We start from the raw sequence: 17,877 nt of genomic DNA, 5'->3' as shown, positions 1-17,877 counted from the left end.
CTCCTCTTTACATAAAGTTTATTTTGTTCAAACAAAGTGTGTTCAGCATTCAGCAGTCACACTGTCAGCTAGCTTACATATAGCTAACACATGCTCACACAAACACACTTTCTCAGACCAGACAGGACTCACTTCTTGTGGACTTTCTCGAGGTCTCTGCTGGGATCGGACTTGTGACGCAGCTGTTGTGACCAGCTGGGGTCGGCCGTGAAAACTGGGGGGGGGGGGGGGGGTCTGCAGCCTGCAGCCTGCAGCCAGAGAGGTGTGTGTGTGTGTGTGTGTGTGTGTGTGTGTGTGTGTGTGTGTGTGTGTGTGTGTTTTAATGTTTTCATGTACTCACACGTTTGTATGTGTGCAACATGGTGTGTCAGCTGGGCATTGGTGGTAGTGTTCAGAAGGAAAGGTAGTGAGTGAAAGCAGCCGGTGAGGATCAGGGAGACAGTGTTGCTGGGAAAAGTGAAAGGGATAAGAGAGAGAGTGGCTAACAGACAAAGTTGAGCAGCTGTTGAGTCAGCTCTGCAGCACTAAACTCCCTGTCACCCAACTATACAACCCTATTTCCTTATTGTACTACAGATAAACACCAACATGTCTTTCTTCCTGCTTCACACCCTCCACCTCTTCTTGAAAAGTTCAAGAGACGTCAGCTTTGCAGCACGTGATTTGTCTCATGGCTCTTTGTAGACTCCACTGAGCCTGACCAGGTTTTCTGGTATCACAGACTCGCTCCCATTGGTGCCAGGCAGGCTATGGCTGTTCCCCCCAGCCCGGAGACATGTGCCTAGCCTTGGCCTCAGTTCCCCTCCACTCCTGCCTTCTGGCCTGCCCTGATCTAGCGAGGAGAAAGAGGCATCTGCTGCCTTTTATGGCAAAGACTGGCCTGGGAGAACTTTACCAAGAACAGACAAAGCTGTGTGTGTGTGTGTGTAGTGAAGACAGTCTATGTACGTATGAGGGGAGGAGTGTTGGCATTGAGGAAGTTTTCTTTATCCTAAAATAAACTAATGGCTCCAGAATTTCACCTCCCCTTACCACACAAATGTTCACAAGAAGCAGAGGAGGCGTTTTTATGGAAAATGATGAAATTACACAGGGAGAGAGGCAGGAAATAGCTCAGTGAAACAGAATGTTTTCAAAAGGAAAGGAGGGGAGGGGGGCGAAAGAACCGAGTTGAACCTTTCGCAGGAGCCGAACAGCTTTTCTGAGGGGCTTAGCAAAGCCTTTGAAAAGTTGTGGGAGCTGACGGTATCTGTGGATGAAGCTCCATCCTCTCATAAAGCTCTTTCACATGACGGAACATGTAGCTCACGGTGCAAAACCACACGGACCACATGAATCCGTCTGTACCCTCATGAGCAAGAAGAAGGGGGAGAAGGAAGCAGACAGAGATAAGGAGAAAAGAAACAAATGATAAAACAGACGTAGGAAGGAGCCTCAAGTTTAAAAAAAAGGAACAGTAATACTGAAATTAGTTAACATTTTAGCATTTCTGTTCCCCTTGTCTCAAAATCAGTGGACTTTTTGAATGAGTTTTAACTTAGAAGCCTGAAATAAAGTCTGCAGTTAACATCAGACTTTCCTATTTTGTTATATAACATCAAGAATTTGGAAGATTTTACATGTCTTAAATAAGCTGTTGCTAGCAAGTAATTAAATGAGACTACAGAGGTTGTTGGATACACAAATGCCATCACGCCGTTTTATTTTTTATTTATTTATTTTTTAATTTAAGGTCATTTAGTGGTAATGATGTTTCATTCAACAGTGGTGTAGTGTGGAGTGTCACATTTCAATATTAAATCGGAAATCCCCAAAAAAACAAAACAAGATGTGGTAGTATCATAAACCTCTGTTTGCCACAGATCTTATTTTCTGTAATAATCCAATGAAAGAATCCCATTGGCTTTTTGTATTGGGAACCAGTGTCTTGTTAACTTCTTGGGTTGGCCCACAAAAATGATCATCCCTGCAGCACTCTATTAAAATGTGTGTCAGAGTAGACGTTGCTGAGTGAGTTAAATGGGAAGCAGAGTAATAATTGGGGATAGAAAGATGAAGGGAAAGGGCAGAAAGAGATGAAAAGAGAGGGCAAAGATGAAACTTCGAGAACTGAGGCTTCTAACCCTGAACAATAGGCTGGTTAGACAGGTGGGCCTGTACCCATGAATGAACAGAAAGAAATGCCTATGAGCCTTAAGAAAAACAAGATATTGTAAAAGCAGAAAGAGAGCAGAGCAACAGGAGACATGAAACAGAAAGTGGCCACTCATTAATAATTAGCCAGCAGTGTAATCGGTGGTGTCCTTGGTTTTTAAATGAGGCCAAAACAAGCTCAAGAGCTGTCTGATAGGAATACCTTGATGAATCATTACCCAACAAATGAGAACCCCAGCAGTGTTGTGTGTGTGCAATAAGTGTTGCTCCTTCAGGTCTTAACATTTTCACAGGAGGCCAGAAGGCAGTTTACAGCTAAACATTTCTCCTGACAGCTAAATTAGATGACAGAAGACATGTAGAAGGGGGGGAAACTTAAACATTTACAAAGCAGAGGACTGCAGGCTCTGTGTGCATCCACATGTTGACATGCCTTCCCTTGTTTGCTGAGGTGGAAAGCAGGCTGACGCTTCCTGGAGAGGGGCATTAAAACTGTGAAGGGCTTTTGAATACTGTGCTCTGGCCAAGAGGCCTCGTGCTCCACGGTCCTGTCATGTTTTGTAAGTGTTTATTAGTTCCCATGGATATCAGCTGGGCTTGAGTCGATCTACCTCCTCTCCTCATTCCTTTCTCCCCCTCTGCTCTCGCTCCCCTCCTTCTGTTCTCAGTCCTTTCTCTCTGAATCTATTTCTAATATCTCCATCTGCATGTGGACTGTGAACGAAACCCTACCAGTCACCGCGTTTGTCCTGTAAAGTCCAGCCTAAGTCGCAGCAGAGCCTGAGTGAAAGTGAGAAGGGTTTTGGCTGCTGCTGGAAAATAGTGTTTATGATCCCTCGTCATTACTGCTGTTAGCCGGGGCTGCTGCATTTTGGGAATGGGAGAAGGTCTGGGAGTGATACTGGGAAGGAGAAGTGAGAGCTGAGAACACACGACTGGATCAGTGTGTTTGGACAGAGGGCGTGCGGAGAGAGGAGGGATGAGAACTGGAGATAGAGGAGGGGGTGAGTGCAAGAAAGACAGACGGAAATGAGGGTCAACATAAGCACAATAAATTCAGGGAGCAAACTGAAACTCCCCTGTCCTTAAACAAACCCAAATTACAGTAGCAGAGCCAGGAAGGAGCGAAATAAAGATGTTGGTAACAGGAATAGAGTCATTACAGGATGAAGGAAACCTTGAATAGAATACTGATCAAGTTGGCTATTGTTAGCTCTAACTTTCAATGTCATGAAGAAGGAAGATAATTGGGCAGTCGATTACATCAGTCTGTATTTGGTAACGACCATCTCAGACAACTCTACCTCTGTTTATTTGTCTCACTCATGTATCAAGCCTTTCAACCTTTGACCCCAGATTGCACTGCTTCTGCTGATACAGACGGGGAGCATGGGTCTGGGGGGAGGAGAGGTTACAGCCCTGGAAGTGCAGGAAGAGTGTGATATGACATCCCCATGCTAAAACTAGCAGTGGAAGTACAAGGTGCTTGGGGCAGCTGTCTGCTAAGGCTATATGGACCTAACATTAGGTCAGAGGTCAGAGTAATGGGTCAGGTACAGCAACAGAAGACTCTTTGTTTGGTCTGTTTAGGTTGCTGTGAGCTCAGTTTGGGAAAAGTTGCAGAAAGTATGAGTTTTGTAACTTAAAGAGTTAAGAGTTTCACTAGCTTTTTCCACTTAAAGTGCATGTAATGCAGCTAACAATTTTAATTATTGATTCATCAGTGATTTTCTTGATTAACTGATTACATGTTTGGTTCAGAAAATGGCAGAAAATGAAAAATGTTCATCACTGTTTCGTAAAGCTCATAGCGATGACCTCAAATGTTTTGTCCTCCACCTAAAAATATTCACTTTGCTGTTTTAGGTGACTAAAGAAAAATTCACTTAAAAGGAATAATGAGTTATCAGAATAATTTGCTATTAATTCAACAGTTGACAGATAATTGATTAATCATGTTATTGCTGCAGCTTCAATAACAAATGATCTGTGTGTGTTGATTGATCCTCCACATTCAGTGCTACCTGAATGTCTGGTTGACTTCAATATATTTGCCTCTCATCCTTTACAGCGTCACATAAACTAGTACATTTATCATTTGCATCACTCTTGTGCACTTTTCTCTTTGTGATTTTTTTTCCCCTCTTCGTGTATTGCCCTTATCAAGCCGTTTGCAGCTCCTTAACCTGTCCTGTTTTCTTCTGCGTTGCAGGAAGTCGAAGACGAAGCCAAATGGAAAGAAGCCTCCGGCAGAAGAGAAGAAGCAGTACTTGGAGCTAGAGTACACAAAAATCCGTGTAGTGGACTTTGACCTCAAAGAGCTGGTGGTGCTGCCCAGAGAGATAGACCTCAACGAATGGCTAGCCAGCAACAGTGAGTGACCGGTGCTCGTCAGCACTAGAAAATATCAGTGTATATGTGTAGGAATATACATGGAGCAGGAGCTCACACACCTGAACATAAAGCTGAGGATGATGTCCTCCACTACTGTAATTTGTAAGCCTGTAATGGTCATGGTTAATACATGAATGGGGCGTATTACCTAATTTATTACAGAAAAATCCTTTAGTTAAGCTCAGTGTTTGCTCCAACATAATTTATTATTTTCCTCAAGGGTTTGGAATTGTTTTTCAAAGTCACATTTGTAATCTGGAGATGACAAGATGTTCCTGAGATGCTGGAGATGCAACTCCAACAAAGCCAAGCCCTTAACATGATCCAGGCCTAGCAAAGCATTGAGCCTGTTCCTAATAATGACACACACACACACACACACACAGTGTCTTTAAACACCAGCGACTACTGCCAGCTTCAGTACAGTGTTTTAACTCTTAATGAAATTTATAGTTGTCATTATGAGCATCATTTCTGGAGTTTTGTAAACTCGCTGTGGCCTGGCTGCTTGATCCATCTCATGAGACACTTTATTTTGTCTGTCTCCCTGACTTTGTTTTGGTTACGTATCCAAACCAGCCAGGTGCTCGTGAGGGAAAAGGAAAACATTCCTCTTCCCTCTTTATTTTAGGCCGATAAAACTCTGTTATATGAAACAGATGGGACATGTTTGCACATGTTAATGTGTTGAAATTGGAAGTTATATAACCCGACTTGTATCATCTTGCATCCACCACTAATCGGTCTTTTGCTTGAACATAAACAATAGGGCTGAGCGATATTTTGATTAAATGGTTTGTTTAACCAAATCAATAATGATTGGAGTCATTTAATTGTGCCCACATGTAAAACCCAACAGTGCTTTCACTGAATATATACCCCTTGGTGGCTACTTTGTTGTGCAGGAAAAAACGATGGAGCCTGTAAGTGTCATGTGGGACAACTTTTAAATTGTATCCTAGGGTTCATTTGTTCCATATGAAAATCACAATGGAAAGCCAGAAAATCATAGTTTTTACAAATTGGAGACCAACTGCTAAGAGAAGTTTGGCACAGAAGCCTAAATTATTACATGAAACATTTTATGGTGTTGTCTTATAGTGTGCAGGCTTTAAAAGTAAATTCATTGTTTTCAAAGAAGGGCACACAGTTTAGGGAATGTCACCATACCAGGAAGATCCCACAAGTCTGCATACATCTAACATTCAGAACATTCAGAAAAAATATTTTTGTGTGAGAGATGCATTTCTTAACACGGAATAGACCCCAGATACTTTGTTTTGCAGCAGAACAGGCTGTGGAGGTGTTTTCTTCACAGAAGAAATACCTGTTTGAGTTTTCAAAGACTTGAGCAACAACTTCAGTGCTTGCCAAAGCTGCAGCCACCTCCCATTTTTCCACTTATTTTCAGAGACGCACATTCTGTTGAAGGATGTGGTGATATGATGGATTAGTGTTGTGCATGTGACTGTGACTGTCCAACTGATCAAAGAGACAGATGCACTGCAGTGTAGAGTACTGTAGGTGTGTCCTCGTCATCCATAATGAAACAAACGTGACATGACACACATACTTCACGTGTATTTTTGATGTATGAATTATTCCTGTGTAACTGAACACACACCGAGTAACATGGACTTGGTTTCTTGTCTTTCCAACAGCAACAACATTCTTCAATCTTATCAACCTGCAGTACAGCACCATCTCAGAGTTCTGCACTGGGGACACATGTCAAGCCATGACGGCCTGCAACACGTAAGTTATCTCCACCGCTTTTGGTTTATTCATCGCTCACCTGCCCAGGCACATTGGTTTATTCATCACAAATCTAGTGTCCCATTGGTTAATTCATCAAGGGATGTTTACCCCGGTCATCGGGGGACAACTCGCAGCCCAGAGGGTGCATCAGGTTCATTCTGGTCCTTGAACTACCCACATCGTCCATTTTGGATTGTGCTTTATGCAGCTCGTATGTACTGCAGTGAACTTTATATTTGCCAAGGAGCTGTGGTTCACTGAGTATGGCACCTTTGTGTCTCCATACTTGCTGTGTCTGTGCCGCAGCAGCATATTTAAAGGACGTGTTCACATTTCTGTCAAGTACACCCTCGCAAACCTCATTGTGTGTTTTTTCCCTCCAGTCTGATCCTGACATGCTTTTCATTGCTCTTGTAAGCACACTTTACCTCTTCCAATGTAAGAATCTCCAGACAGGAGAGGAAAGAAAACAGCCCTTGTGTTGATTTGTGTGTCTTGTAATATAAACTGCTGTGTCTAACATAAAGAATTTCAACAACTATGATATACTGAGGCCTGAGCAGTCTGACTTAGATAAATCAAGCTGGTTATAGTCTTTTTAGTACGATTTGATATACTCATGTCCCTGTAGGCAAATTTGATTTGGAATCCTCCTCCATAGTAGCATATAAACAATGATATATCAACAAATTCAACCAAATATCAATTAAAACCAGTGATGATAAAGCCATTGCGCAAAACCCTGCAGCCCTGAGCAACAATATTTAAAAGTGAACAAATTCCAAGCATCAATTAGTTCAAAATTTTTTCTTTTTGTTAGTGTCCCTAACAAGTGTGGGCTAGAAAAAGTCAAGACAATGACAATTTATCTCACACTTGTTGTTTTTATTATTTATTTGTCGTCTTCTCAGACATTTGTTTGTGCCATAAAACCCCAAGAAAAGATATCCTGTTTACTGGTCAGGAAACTGCTAATTGCCTCTGTCCCTATTCACTGATGATGTCATTATCATAGAGGAAGATGCACCGATTTTAAATCAAGACGTCAAAGACAGCAAAAGAATCACTTAATGTGTTCATCTTTTGGGTGAATTTTCTTAACCATCAAACAGCTGACAAATCCAGATTCTTTGGCTGCTTTTGACCTCTTTTTTCCAGACTCTATTTCGGAAACACAGTCATTATATAGATTATGTCATGTCTGTGGTGACGATGAAGTCTTTTTCAGACTTGTGGATGGGTTAGGTACTAACTGAAAATCATTTGGTTTCGTCTACTCAAGATGTGTCACTTAGCTGCTGCAGTAGACTTGGTATCAAATCTGACCACTGAGCAGACATCTCATGGATCAGCTTGGTGTAGCGTCACCTTTAATTCCCTGCAGTCAGCTTATGTTTCTTGCTGCTATCTGATTTCTGCTAATATCATTATATTCATATCACACACACAGCCTAGATGAAGTACAGTGACCAAATCTTTGCCAAAGGAGTCCACCTTTAAATTAATTTGTTTCAGTGGTAAGGCCCACTCCAGCGCTGCAAAATGCAGGTTCATACCTCTCTGAAGCCACCAGACAGATTCTTTCACAAATGTGGTGTTTTTAGAGGGATGTTGTAGCTGCACTTTTCTCCAAATGTGGTTAATTGCTGCTGTGTACAGTAAAGTAAAGCATGGCATACTTCTGCAGCAGTTAAAAGTTTAAAGGATTATCATAACACGGAGGCTTATTCATGCCATGTTAACAGAGGGGAGGTGACTAACTGTAAGTATTTATCTAACTAGTTTGCCCTGTCAGGGCGGGGTGCCATCTTTATGTGTGAGCCCTTGTCTTTGCAGGGAGGCCGTCGTTGCCCCTGTGTGTACTGAGGGCTGGAAAAACTGGATTACCCACACTTTGACAAACCACAACAGTCACTACACAGCTCTACATGCAGACTAGTCTACGAGTGCATGTGCTCACCCCGCACAAAAATATGTCAGTGGCTAAAAACACAACTGAGAAATGACACATATATGACAGATTAGCTGTGAGAAAGAAACGTGTCACGAGTTAACTTCTCTGTCAACACTGGATTTTTCCACTGCTGTCACCTTAAGTTAGTGCTGCTAACCCACACCCTGAGAGAAAGAAGATGCAAATGTGCTTTGCCTGCAGTATGTGAGGAGTGGAGAGATTAGTGCAGATGAACATGTTTTTGTTTGCACAGTCTATTGACTTGTGGGAAACAGAGGTAGTGTCTTAATCAAGAGGAAAAATACAGGAGAGAACTTTTGCATTTGTCTCAGAGCTCCACTCTGTATTCACTAAAATTTTAATGCATTTTTTCTTTTGACTAAAATCTTTACTGTCAAAAGTGTTACTAAGACTAGGCCCACCATTTATGAATGTACCTTCCCCACTGCCCAGCACCCCACCCTTTTTCTGCCCGTGCAGGACCTGGCACCAGCGTCCCCCTCTGTGGTGAAAACTGACTAAGCCTCAGTCACAGCAGCGTCAGTGCCCCTGCCCGAAGGCAGAGCTCAGCACTATTTTAGGAAGAAAATGTTTCCATGAGCTATGAGGGAACGGAACCATTTGGTAGCTATTTAGACCCATTTTGTATGGGTGGGTGGATAGATGGGTGTGTGTGTGTGTGTGTCTGAGAGAGGGAGTTGTGTGGTAATGTGCTCCCACTGTTCATTAGCATTAGCTCCTCATAGCTGATTCCATCTTGGATTTAGTTGGTAAAAATGCACGTATTTGTTGAAGCTTTGTTACAAATTACTCATCAAATATTTGATTTCCTATTTGCAAAGTGTGCAAAACATTCAGGTGGCCACTGAGCTCCTCTGCAAACATGTAATCTGTCTTGCAGAACCTGAATTATAGCCGTTGGAGTGCCAATCTTAAAGTTACTACTAGAAGTTACTTTCATATTTTGATTGTAGAAGCCCCTGTGGACAAAAGTGGTAGTATTTCCTGCATAATATATATCGTCAAATTTAAAATGATCTAAATGAAAATCTCCTGCTTCTTTTTAACTGGCTAATGAACTATTCACTGTAACTTTGCCTGGGGAAAATGCAAACACAAGCTCATTTCATCTGAATTTGAATCGAACCCGGTGGCAGGCATATAGAAAGAGACAATCTTCTCAAAGATGTTTTTTTTGGTAAGTTATATAGAACCATCGGTATTAAAGTGCAAGTGTTTCATGACCAATTTAAGACACACTGTAGTAGTTTTAAACAAACTTACTGTCCAAGTGTAGGCAGATATCATCTTATCACATACCAAGGTATATATTTGTTGTACAGCATGCCATTTTTCCTGCCATGGTAACAATCCATGACCACTTAACTCCACCCAAGACAAGAGCAGCTGCCCACCCATAACTTCCATCGTTAAAAAAAATAGAAGAAGAGCTGGTTATTACAAATTAAGTAATGAATGAATAAAAACAATACATGAAAACACAGAAAAGGTTATATATTAAAAAAGAGCCACGAGGCAGCCATGTACCCAGTTCATCTAATTGCAATTGCATTTTAACTTGAAAAGTGAAACAATTAATCAATTAGTAAAATAAATGGCAACCAATTTTCTTTGGGTTGACTAAATTATTACTCTACTAATTATTGCATCTCTAATGTGGCCATAGTTGTATCATGTCTACATCATGTCTGGGAGGGTATGAAAGGCGTGTTTGTAGTTTAGTCAGTCTCTCTCCCACACAAACACACAGTCTAATCCTGCGTGAGTAAGTGTATTGTAAGAGTCTGTGGTCAGTAGGTCCCCTCCTGCCGGGTCAGTTATGTGGACGCTTTACATTCCTCAGGATTTGTAATGTCTGCCCCACTGCCTCCCTGACCTGCACCACTAACAGTTACACCTGTATGCACATGCTTATTAGTCGACCAAGTTTCCAGCTCACCGATCAGTTGGCTCGCCTTGTGTCTGTAGTTACCTTTCCAGTCCATCGTTAGTTTGCTAATAGCTGCCTGCTGCTCATTCATCTATCTCTGAGGTGTCTGCTGACCTCCTGTTTGACCTTTAACTATGACTCTAATCCACCCACCTGCAATGCAGCTATCTGGGTCACCCCCTCTGTAAATGTTTGACCAGCCGCAGGATTGTTGGAGGGATCAGTGTCCCGTTAACTCTTCTGACAGCGGGAAATTTGGTCCGATCAGGAAATTAAAGCTCCGGGGCAGAGTTCAGCAGGTCCTTTGGAATGAAAACGTGCAAACGTGAAATGCGGAGACAGTTTGTAGTGTCACTGGACAGCATCTTCATTGTCAGTCAGATAGTGAGACGTCTTCAGGAGTGTGGGTTTTCCCTGAATGAGGAAATGGAGCCAGGTAATGTCTCATTGGCCACATTTATGTCTCAGAGGTCACCTGTCTGTTGTTTCTCTTCCTGTTTAAACCACAGACATTCTTTAGGAAACATTCATTATGATTAATTAAGATAGAAGTTGACGGTTGTGTAGTAACATCCTGCTCCTCCATGATGTGTCATTTCGTAAGGTGTGTGAGAGAACGTGGATTTTCATGTTTTCTTTTTCTTTCTCTGTCTAGAATATACTACTGGTATGACGAGAGGGGGAAGAAGACGAAGTGCACTGCTCCACAATATGTCGACTTTGTAATGAGTCTTTGTCAGAAACTGGTTACAGATGAGGAAATCTTTCCTACAAAATACGGTGAGTATTTGTCTCTGTGTCCAGGCCTGTGACGGGTGTTGTGCTGCTGCCCTCTGCTGCTCCACATGTGCAAATTTACGATTGTAGTAAATGAGTGGTGGGCCAACAATAAACATTTGAAAGAAATTACAGTGATATTATTTAAGGCTGCATTTTACAAATTATCATCACTGCTCAATTAATTTTTCTTTTTTAATTCATTAAGTAATAATTTGTTTTATTACAAAAATAGAGACTGTCCATTATAGTTTCAGAGAATGCCATTTGATATTGTTGTTTATTGTGTTCAACCAACACTTCAAATCCCCAAAATATTCAGTTTGCTTGAAAAGTGAGAAATAATTGATCATTTTTATAGTTGCGTATTCATTTTCAGTTAATCAACTAGTAATTTCAGCTCTACAGTAATATTATTACAAAAGCTTGAGGCTGATTTTTAGTCATTAAAGGATAAAACTAGTGATGTTCTATATTTTTTTATTCTCAACAAAACGCAAAGACCAAAACAATAACATATTTTCTCTGTTCTATTGTCGTCCAAAAACTATTAAAAACACATCAGTGAGCCACAGTGTTGCACTGGGTGACATGTTGCTTCGTTATGAACACAGTAACTAGTTTATGTTGACTTAATCCAGTGTATACAGTCCTGCTGCTGTAAATATTAGAGATTCAGAGGCATTAGAGCACCAGTTGTGTTTTAATGGTTTAATCTGGTAAAATACCAGCCTACGATTTGTGAAACATAATGAACATTAACATGTGCATCCTGTGTACTGAGCAACTGCAAATGGAGACACAACCCAACCCACACCTCCTGGTTTAAAAGCTGGAAGCATTTTGTCTTCAATGAAGTTGAAGGGACAAGGGACAAGAGTCGCAGTGTATGCAGGTTGCGTCTAACTAAACTAAATAGGGATCGTTACACATACGCTATGTTTTAAAAAATAGCAAAAAGTCACACAGTAAGAAAAGTAAATTGTGTATAGAAATTAACTATATTAATACATTAAGATGCAGCAATATTTTATAATCATGTCATAGCCCTCTCAATCAGATTCAGATCACGTTGTGAAGTGCCAAGAGATTTCCACCCCTAATCTCCACTGGAACAAATAGCCCACAGACAGGGTAGATAAGTCAGAAGTATTGAAAGACACACTGATGCATTCGGCCTCTTACGGGATTTATTGACAGTAGACACTAGCTATGTGCTTCAAACATCTTTCCTCCTCATGGTGGTTCCTGGTCCTAATCCAGTCTTCCCTGTGTTGTTTCCTTTTCCTCCATCCAGGCAAAGAGTTCCCCAACTCCTTTGAGTCCTTGGTAAAGAAGATCTGCCGGTACCTGTTCCACGTGCTGGCTCACCTCTACTGGGCGCACTTTAAAGAGACGGTGGCTCTGGACCTGCAGGGCCACTTGAACACTCTGTATGCACATTTCATCGTTTTCGTAAGGGAATTCAACCTGGTCGACCCCAAGGAGACCTGTATCATGGACGACCTGTCCGAAATCCTCTGCACCCCCGCCCCGCTGCCCGCGCCCGCTCCGGCCCCCTCCACCCCAGCCTCAGCACCCTCCCCCTCTTCACAAAACCACGTGACGGAGAGATGAGCAGGGGGGCCGGCGGTGAGACAGCAGCCCCGGGGGTGATAGAAGATAAGATAGAGGAGAGAAGGAAAGACAGCCTGGCCCCCTCCCTCGGTGCCAGCAGGACTTTAAGAGACCTTCCACTACCCTTATATTTCGCTACGACACCAACCAACCAGCCGGAAGGAAGGGGGGGAGGGTTTTCGGGGGGTTTGGGGTGGCGGGGAGGGGTTTGTCACGCCAGCAGGAATTGGCGTGAGCGTTCCTCCCAGGGGCAAATCCCTCCCATCTTCTCTGCAATTTAAACTAGGAACAAAAAAGTATGTGTATGTTTTATTTTTGGTTTTATTTCACTTTTATTGTTTTTTTGTTGAAGTTTTATTCAGTTTTATTTTTTGTTTTGGCGGCGGGGGGGTGCGGCGTGTCCATCACCTCCCTCCATCCTCTACCTAACATACAGTACAGGAAGGGGGCTCTGCTTTGCTTCAACCTACTATTGTACAGTGTTGTTAATGTGTGGAGAAGAGGCGTCTCTGCTCACCCGCGGCCTCGTCCTTCCCGCCTCCGGGAAGTGGCCCACGGGTGCACGGCCACTACGCTGGCCAGTAGGGAGCCACGTTACTGCCTGACGGGGCAATTACTAGCCAATCACTGTTTGGGTTGTTTATGTGGGGGATGATTAAAGCGCTTCCTACTCAGGACCTGAGAGAATACGTCACTGCTGCCAGAGAGAAGTCACTCTCTTCTTTTTCATTCTCTGTCCCTTGTTCACCAGACTGCTCAGCCCCTTGTATGACAGATCGTGTTGATTGTGTTTAACTCCAGTATAATCACATAATCACCTGGTGTACCCCTAACAAACATGTCCCAGAGCCCGCCTGCAGAGGGCAGCAAACACATAGAGAACACCACAGACACAGGGAGACAGAGAAGAAAATATAAAGATTGTATGTTAGATATTTAATCTGATCAGAGAGTCGATACTTTTGAGACAGACTGAGGCTGAATCACAGCTGTTTGCTGGTGTAAGCAGCCCCTCAAACCACCACCACCACCACCACCACCCCCCACTCCAGCAGCACAGAAGGACAAAGACATGAGGTAATGTCTGCAGGCCCAGAGAGGCAGAGACGGAGACAGACAGAAAAGGGGTGGGGGAGTAGATGGTGCGGTGCTGCTCTGCTGTGTAACAGTCACCAGTGCTCCCAGTGCAAAACAAAAAAAAAACTCCTCTTCTGGTTATTTGTTTTCCCTTAAAATTTGCTTTTTAAAAAGATTATCAGAGGAAAATTAGTTGAGAAATAACAATAATGGTATCATTACACATGTATAGAAAATGCACAGTCTGCTTGGACTTTACTGTACAAAGAATCGCAAGCGGGTTCTGTCAGACTTAGCCTCTGTATGGAGGAGGATTGGGTTTATAATTCTCCTTTTTTATTTATTTTAATTCTTTTTTTTTTGCAGGGTTCTTCAGTTCTGGCTCTCGTTTTTATGTATTTTAATTATTAACTAAGTTAAAAGCAATTTAATATTTTAAGCTCTGCGGATTATAATCTAATAAAAGAGAGAAATGCCACCGTGTCTCAGCGTCTTCTGTATGAATGTCTTTGTGTAAATTATTCAAAAGGAAAGAAACATGAGCATCTCGTGTGGAGCCTCAGAAAATAGTTGCTGTTTGTAAAGAGGAGCTCAACACACAGTTTACTAGTCATGAGGAAAACTACTCACACTAAAAACAATTGTCCTCTGTGACTCTGCCGGAGCTCTGTGAAGTGGGATAAAAATGATCATGTCACAGTGATGTCACATGGGCTTCCTCAATCTGAACTCGCTGACCACAAATTTATAAATCTGCATTGCAAATAGACCTTTTTCACAGCAGTCATATTGATAAGAAATAAGGTAAACTAATTGCATTTAGTGCAGCAGAGCATTTTCACTGAGTCAGCTGCACAATAGCAGCACCCTGACCCTGTTTGACCTGAACGGACCCTTAATTGTTATCAGTGGTAAAACCTGTTTACTATTTAATGTCAAAATGGCTGCTGTGAAAAAGGTCTATTGTTGTAGACTTAAAGTTTGAAGGACATGGAAATCAGGTAGCAGACAGGATCAAATGAAATGTTATTGGTTCCTTTATGTGAAATGTGGGAGATTAAATCAATCTCTGGAATAGAAAATGGTTGATAATTATCTTGGGTTTAATTCTTTCATAACCAGATTGAATCACTTCTGTTTATTTATATAACCATCACCCTGATCGTAGGTGATAGTAGGGCTGCAACTAACAATTACTGTCATTATCAAATAACCTTCTGATTAATTGTTTAGTCCAGGGGTTTTCAGGGGAGGTTCAGAGAATGGAAGTGAAGAAATTTTACATTGGTCATTACATTAGTTACCAAAAGGAGATCACATAGCAAAGTCTTGATGTGTGTGATTTGGTTAGACAGCTCAGAAATAAATAGGCACAGGACAGACCACTTTTATGTCTTTGGTGTAGTTTGAAGTTAGCCTAATATTGCTGTTTTAGATAACTTGGCTCAAATGTTGAGTGTCTATGAGATCAAATAATACAATTATGACCCCATAGACATCAAGGTACTGAGCTGAACTAAGATGGAGAGGTGCCTTTTCCTGAGCTTTGTATGAAGAGACGCCTACAGTCTCAGACTTTAAACCTCTTGGTAGAGTCAAATTGCTTCTGTTGACCAATCAAACAGTCCAAAACCCAAAGACTCTTCATTTACTTTCATAAATGACAAAGGTGGAGCAAATTCATACATTTGAGAAGCTGAAACCAGCAAATGTTTGACAATTGTACTTGAAAGATGGCTGAAACTGTTAGTTATCAAAATAGTTTAATCATTGCAACTTTTGACCAGTTTATCAACTAATTGTTGCAGCTCATTGACAAACTTTTCAAAAGTTCTGATATATTGAAATCTGCCTCCAAACTAGATGGACTTTGCTTGTGAGATCATTTCATGGAAGCGTGGAGTGTGACATGATGTGACCTCTCCATCCACAGCACATTTTACATGAAGTATTCCTCTTTATTGCTCTGACATGCATGCAGTCACTCTTTTTTAAAAGAAGATAAAATACATTCAACATGAGCTCCTCTTCAGGTTTATAACAGTCGCATCTCCTGATTCTCAGTGCATTCTGTCTTTGTGCATCTTCACACTCACCCTGAGTAAAAAGCTTTTCATGTGTGCGTACATTTGATTGCATTCATGACTACTGATTACATGTAATCCATAACGTGTGTTTTATTATAAAATAAATATGATTTCGTTATTTAACATTCCTCACACTTCAATAATTAATCCTTATATAAAATGCATATGTTAACTCTCCTTCCTGGACTTGTTGCGCACCGTGGTGCCTCTCCGCCTCCTCACAGACGCCCGCAAGGTGACGCCCTCGGTTATTTTAAACTTAGCGATGCCTCCCGCCTCGTCCAGCGTCTTGGCGCTGCAGCACGGCGTCGGCACCTTCATCGTGTTACCGAACTTGGAGTAGTCCACCGCGTACATGCCGTCCTCCTCGGACACGGTGGGCACGAAGCGCTGCCCCCACAGGATCTCCTCCGACACATACGACGTCCTGGCCTGCGTGGTGATGCCGGTGGTCTCCACCACCCCCTCCAGCACCACGATCACCTCGACGTCCTCGTGCTGCAGGTCGGAGGCGGACAGCTGATACAGGGGGCTGTCCTTGTCGATCACGTGACAGATGATGAGGGGGGACACGAGGAAGACGCCGTTGGTCCCCACCGGGTTGTCCATGTGGATGTCGATCTGGTCCAACGGCACCACCTCCCCCTCCTCCGTGGTGGTTCTCCGGACCACCTGCATCCGCACGGTGGCGCTGATGATCATGCTCTTCCTCAGGTCTCCGATGCGGATCATGAAGCACAGCTTGTTGTTGCGGACAGAGATCACTGCGTGTTTACTGAAAATGAGCGTCTCTGCGCGCCGGTTGGCCTGTGCGGTCTTCATGAAGATGCAGCCGAGCATGATGGCGTTGATGACCAGGCCCACGATGTTCTGCACGATCAGGATGATGATGGCGGAGACGCACTCCTCCGTCACCATCCGGCCCCCGAAGCCGATGGTCACCTGCACCTCTATGGAGAAGAGGAAGGCGGAGGAGAAGGAGTGGATTTCCGTTACGCACGGGACGAAGTCCTCTCCTCTCTGGTCCAGGTCGCCGTGCGCGAAGGCGATGAGCCACCAGATCATCCCGAAGAGGAGCCAGCTGCAGAGGAAGGACATAGTGAAGATGACGAGCGTGTGGAGCCATTTCAGATCCACCAGAGTGGTGAAGACGTCCTGCAAGAAGCGGCCCTGCTCTCGGATGTTGGTGTGCGCCACATTGCAGGTGCCGTTCTTGGCGACGAACCTTGCTTTGCCCTGTTTGGCTTTGAATTTTGGCTGCAAGACATCCTCAGCCAGGCGGGTCAGCAGGTAATCCTCTGGAATGAGTCCTTTCCGGGACAACATAGCGCTCCCATGCTATGGACAGATGGAAAGATGAATTATTTCCTCTGTCCCGGTGTGTTTTCTCACCAGTCGGTCAGAAAGAAGGAGACTCTTGTTGTCGCCTGTTTCCTGGAGGTATGTGCCTCCTCACGTTGCCTCCAGATCAGGCGCTTCACAGCCGCAAAGTCCCATGAGAAGATTCTTCTTCCAGCTCCGCAGCTGCCGCCGTCACTCACCTACACACACCGACCGACCGGGCACAGTGGTGCCACAGCACCCCGGTGTTCCCATTGTGATCCACCCACGGTGGTGCCCGTACATCTCAGACTGTAGTTAATTCAGTGGGATGTAAAATGTTCCTGCGGGAGCATGACGGGCTCCTGGCCCGAGTTTTATTAGTTTATGATAAGAAGGCAGGTTTTTAGTGGCGCAGTTAGCTCAGTGCTGACTCCGCCACTTCATCACAGCTCCGTAACGTGAGATGGAGACGTGGTGAGGTGGAGAGGCAGCCCCTCCTTCCCACCACCTCCGTGCTGCCCTTCTTGTGATTTTCAATGAGAATGCAAGCGTGCACCCATAAACAGCTCATACCCTGAACATGTAATGGGTTAAATATAGGCACTCTACAGTAAACCGTCCTCAGGCTGTGTAACTCTGCTTTACATGAAGAGAAAATGGGCTGTTCACCCCCAGCGACCTGATTCAGTCCTTTTCACTAACATCCAGCCCTGGATCTTAAACTCTGATCATCCTGTTCTGCTCCTGCTTTTCTAACCACCCTTTAAGGTTGTCAAAAGTGTCAT

At 43.3% G+C, this 17,877-nt stretch overlaps 2 protein-coding genes across 4 annotated transcripts in view; one reads left to right on the top strand and one right to left on the bottom strand.

Moving 5' to 3' along the window:
• mob2a (MOB kinase activator 2a) overlaps positions 1 to 14,160 on the top strand; it is a 77,480-nt gene extending 63,320 nt beyond the window's left edge. For all 3 annotated transcript variants that reach the window (XM_084733576.1, XM_084733575.1, XM_084733574.1), the window contains exons 2-5: positions 4,367 to 4,527; positions 6,210 to 6,303; positions 10,867 to 10,991; positions 12,286 to 14,160. In XM_084733576.1, coding sequence (XP_084589702.1) covers positions 4,367 to 4,527; positions 6,210 to 6,303; positions 10,867 to 10,991; positions 12,286 to 12,605 — 700 coding nt within the window. In that variant the 3' untranslated portion in view covers positions 12,606 to 14,160. The remainder of the gene's footprint in view (positions 1 to 4,366; positions 4,528 to 6,209; positions 6,304 to 10,866; positions 10,992 to 12,285) is intronic.
• A 1,459-nt stretch (positions 14,161 to 15,619) lies between these two features.
• On the bottom strand, positions 15,620 to 17,231 carry kcnj11 (potassium inwardly rectifying channel subfamily J member 11). Its single transcript, XM_084734651.1, has one exon. It carries the CDS (start codon positions 17,093 to 17,095, stop codon positions 15,938 to 15,940), a length of 1,158 nt encoding a protein of 385 aa, XP_084590777.1. The 5' UTR covers positions 17,096 to 17,231; the 3' UTR covers positions 15,620 to 15,937.
• Between the last annotated feature and the right edge of the window lie 646 nt (positions 17,232 to 17,877).

Source organism: Lutjanus erythropterus, chromosome 13, assembly GCF_056507025.1.
Source record: "Lutjanus erythropterus isolate fLutEry1 chromosome 13, fLutEry1.hap2, whole genome shotgun sequence".
NCBI lineage: Eukaryota > Metazoa > Chordata > Actinopteri > Lutjaniformes > Lutjanidae > Lutjanus > Lutjanus erythropterus.
The sequence above is the reverse complement of the archived record's forward strand: the minus strand, read 5'-3'. Positions and strand labels throughout refer to the sequence as shown.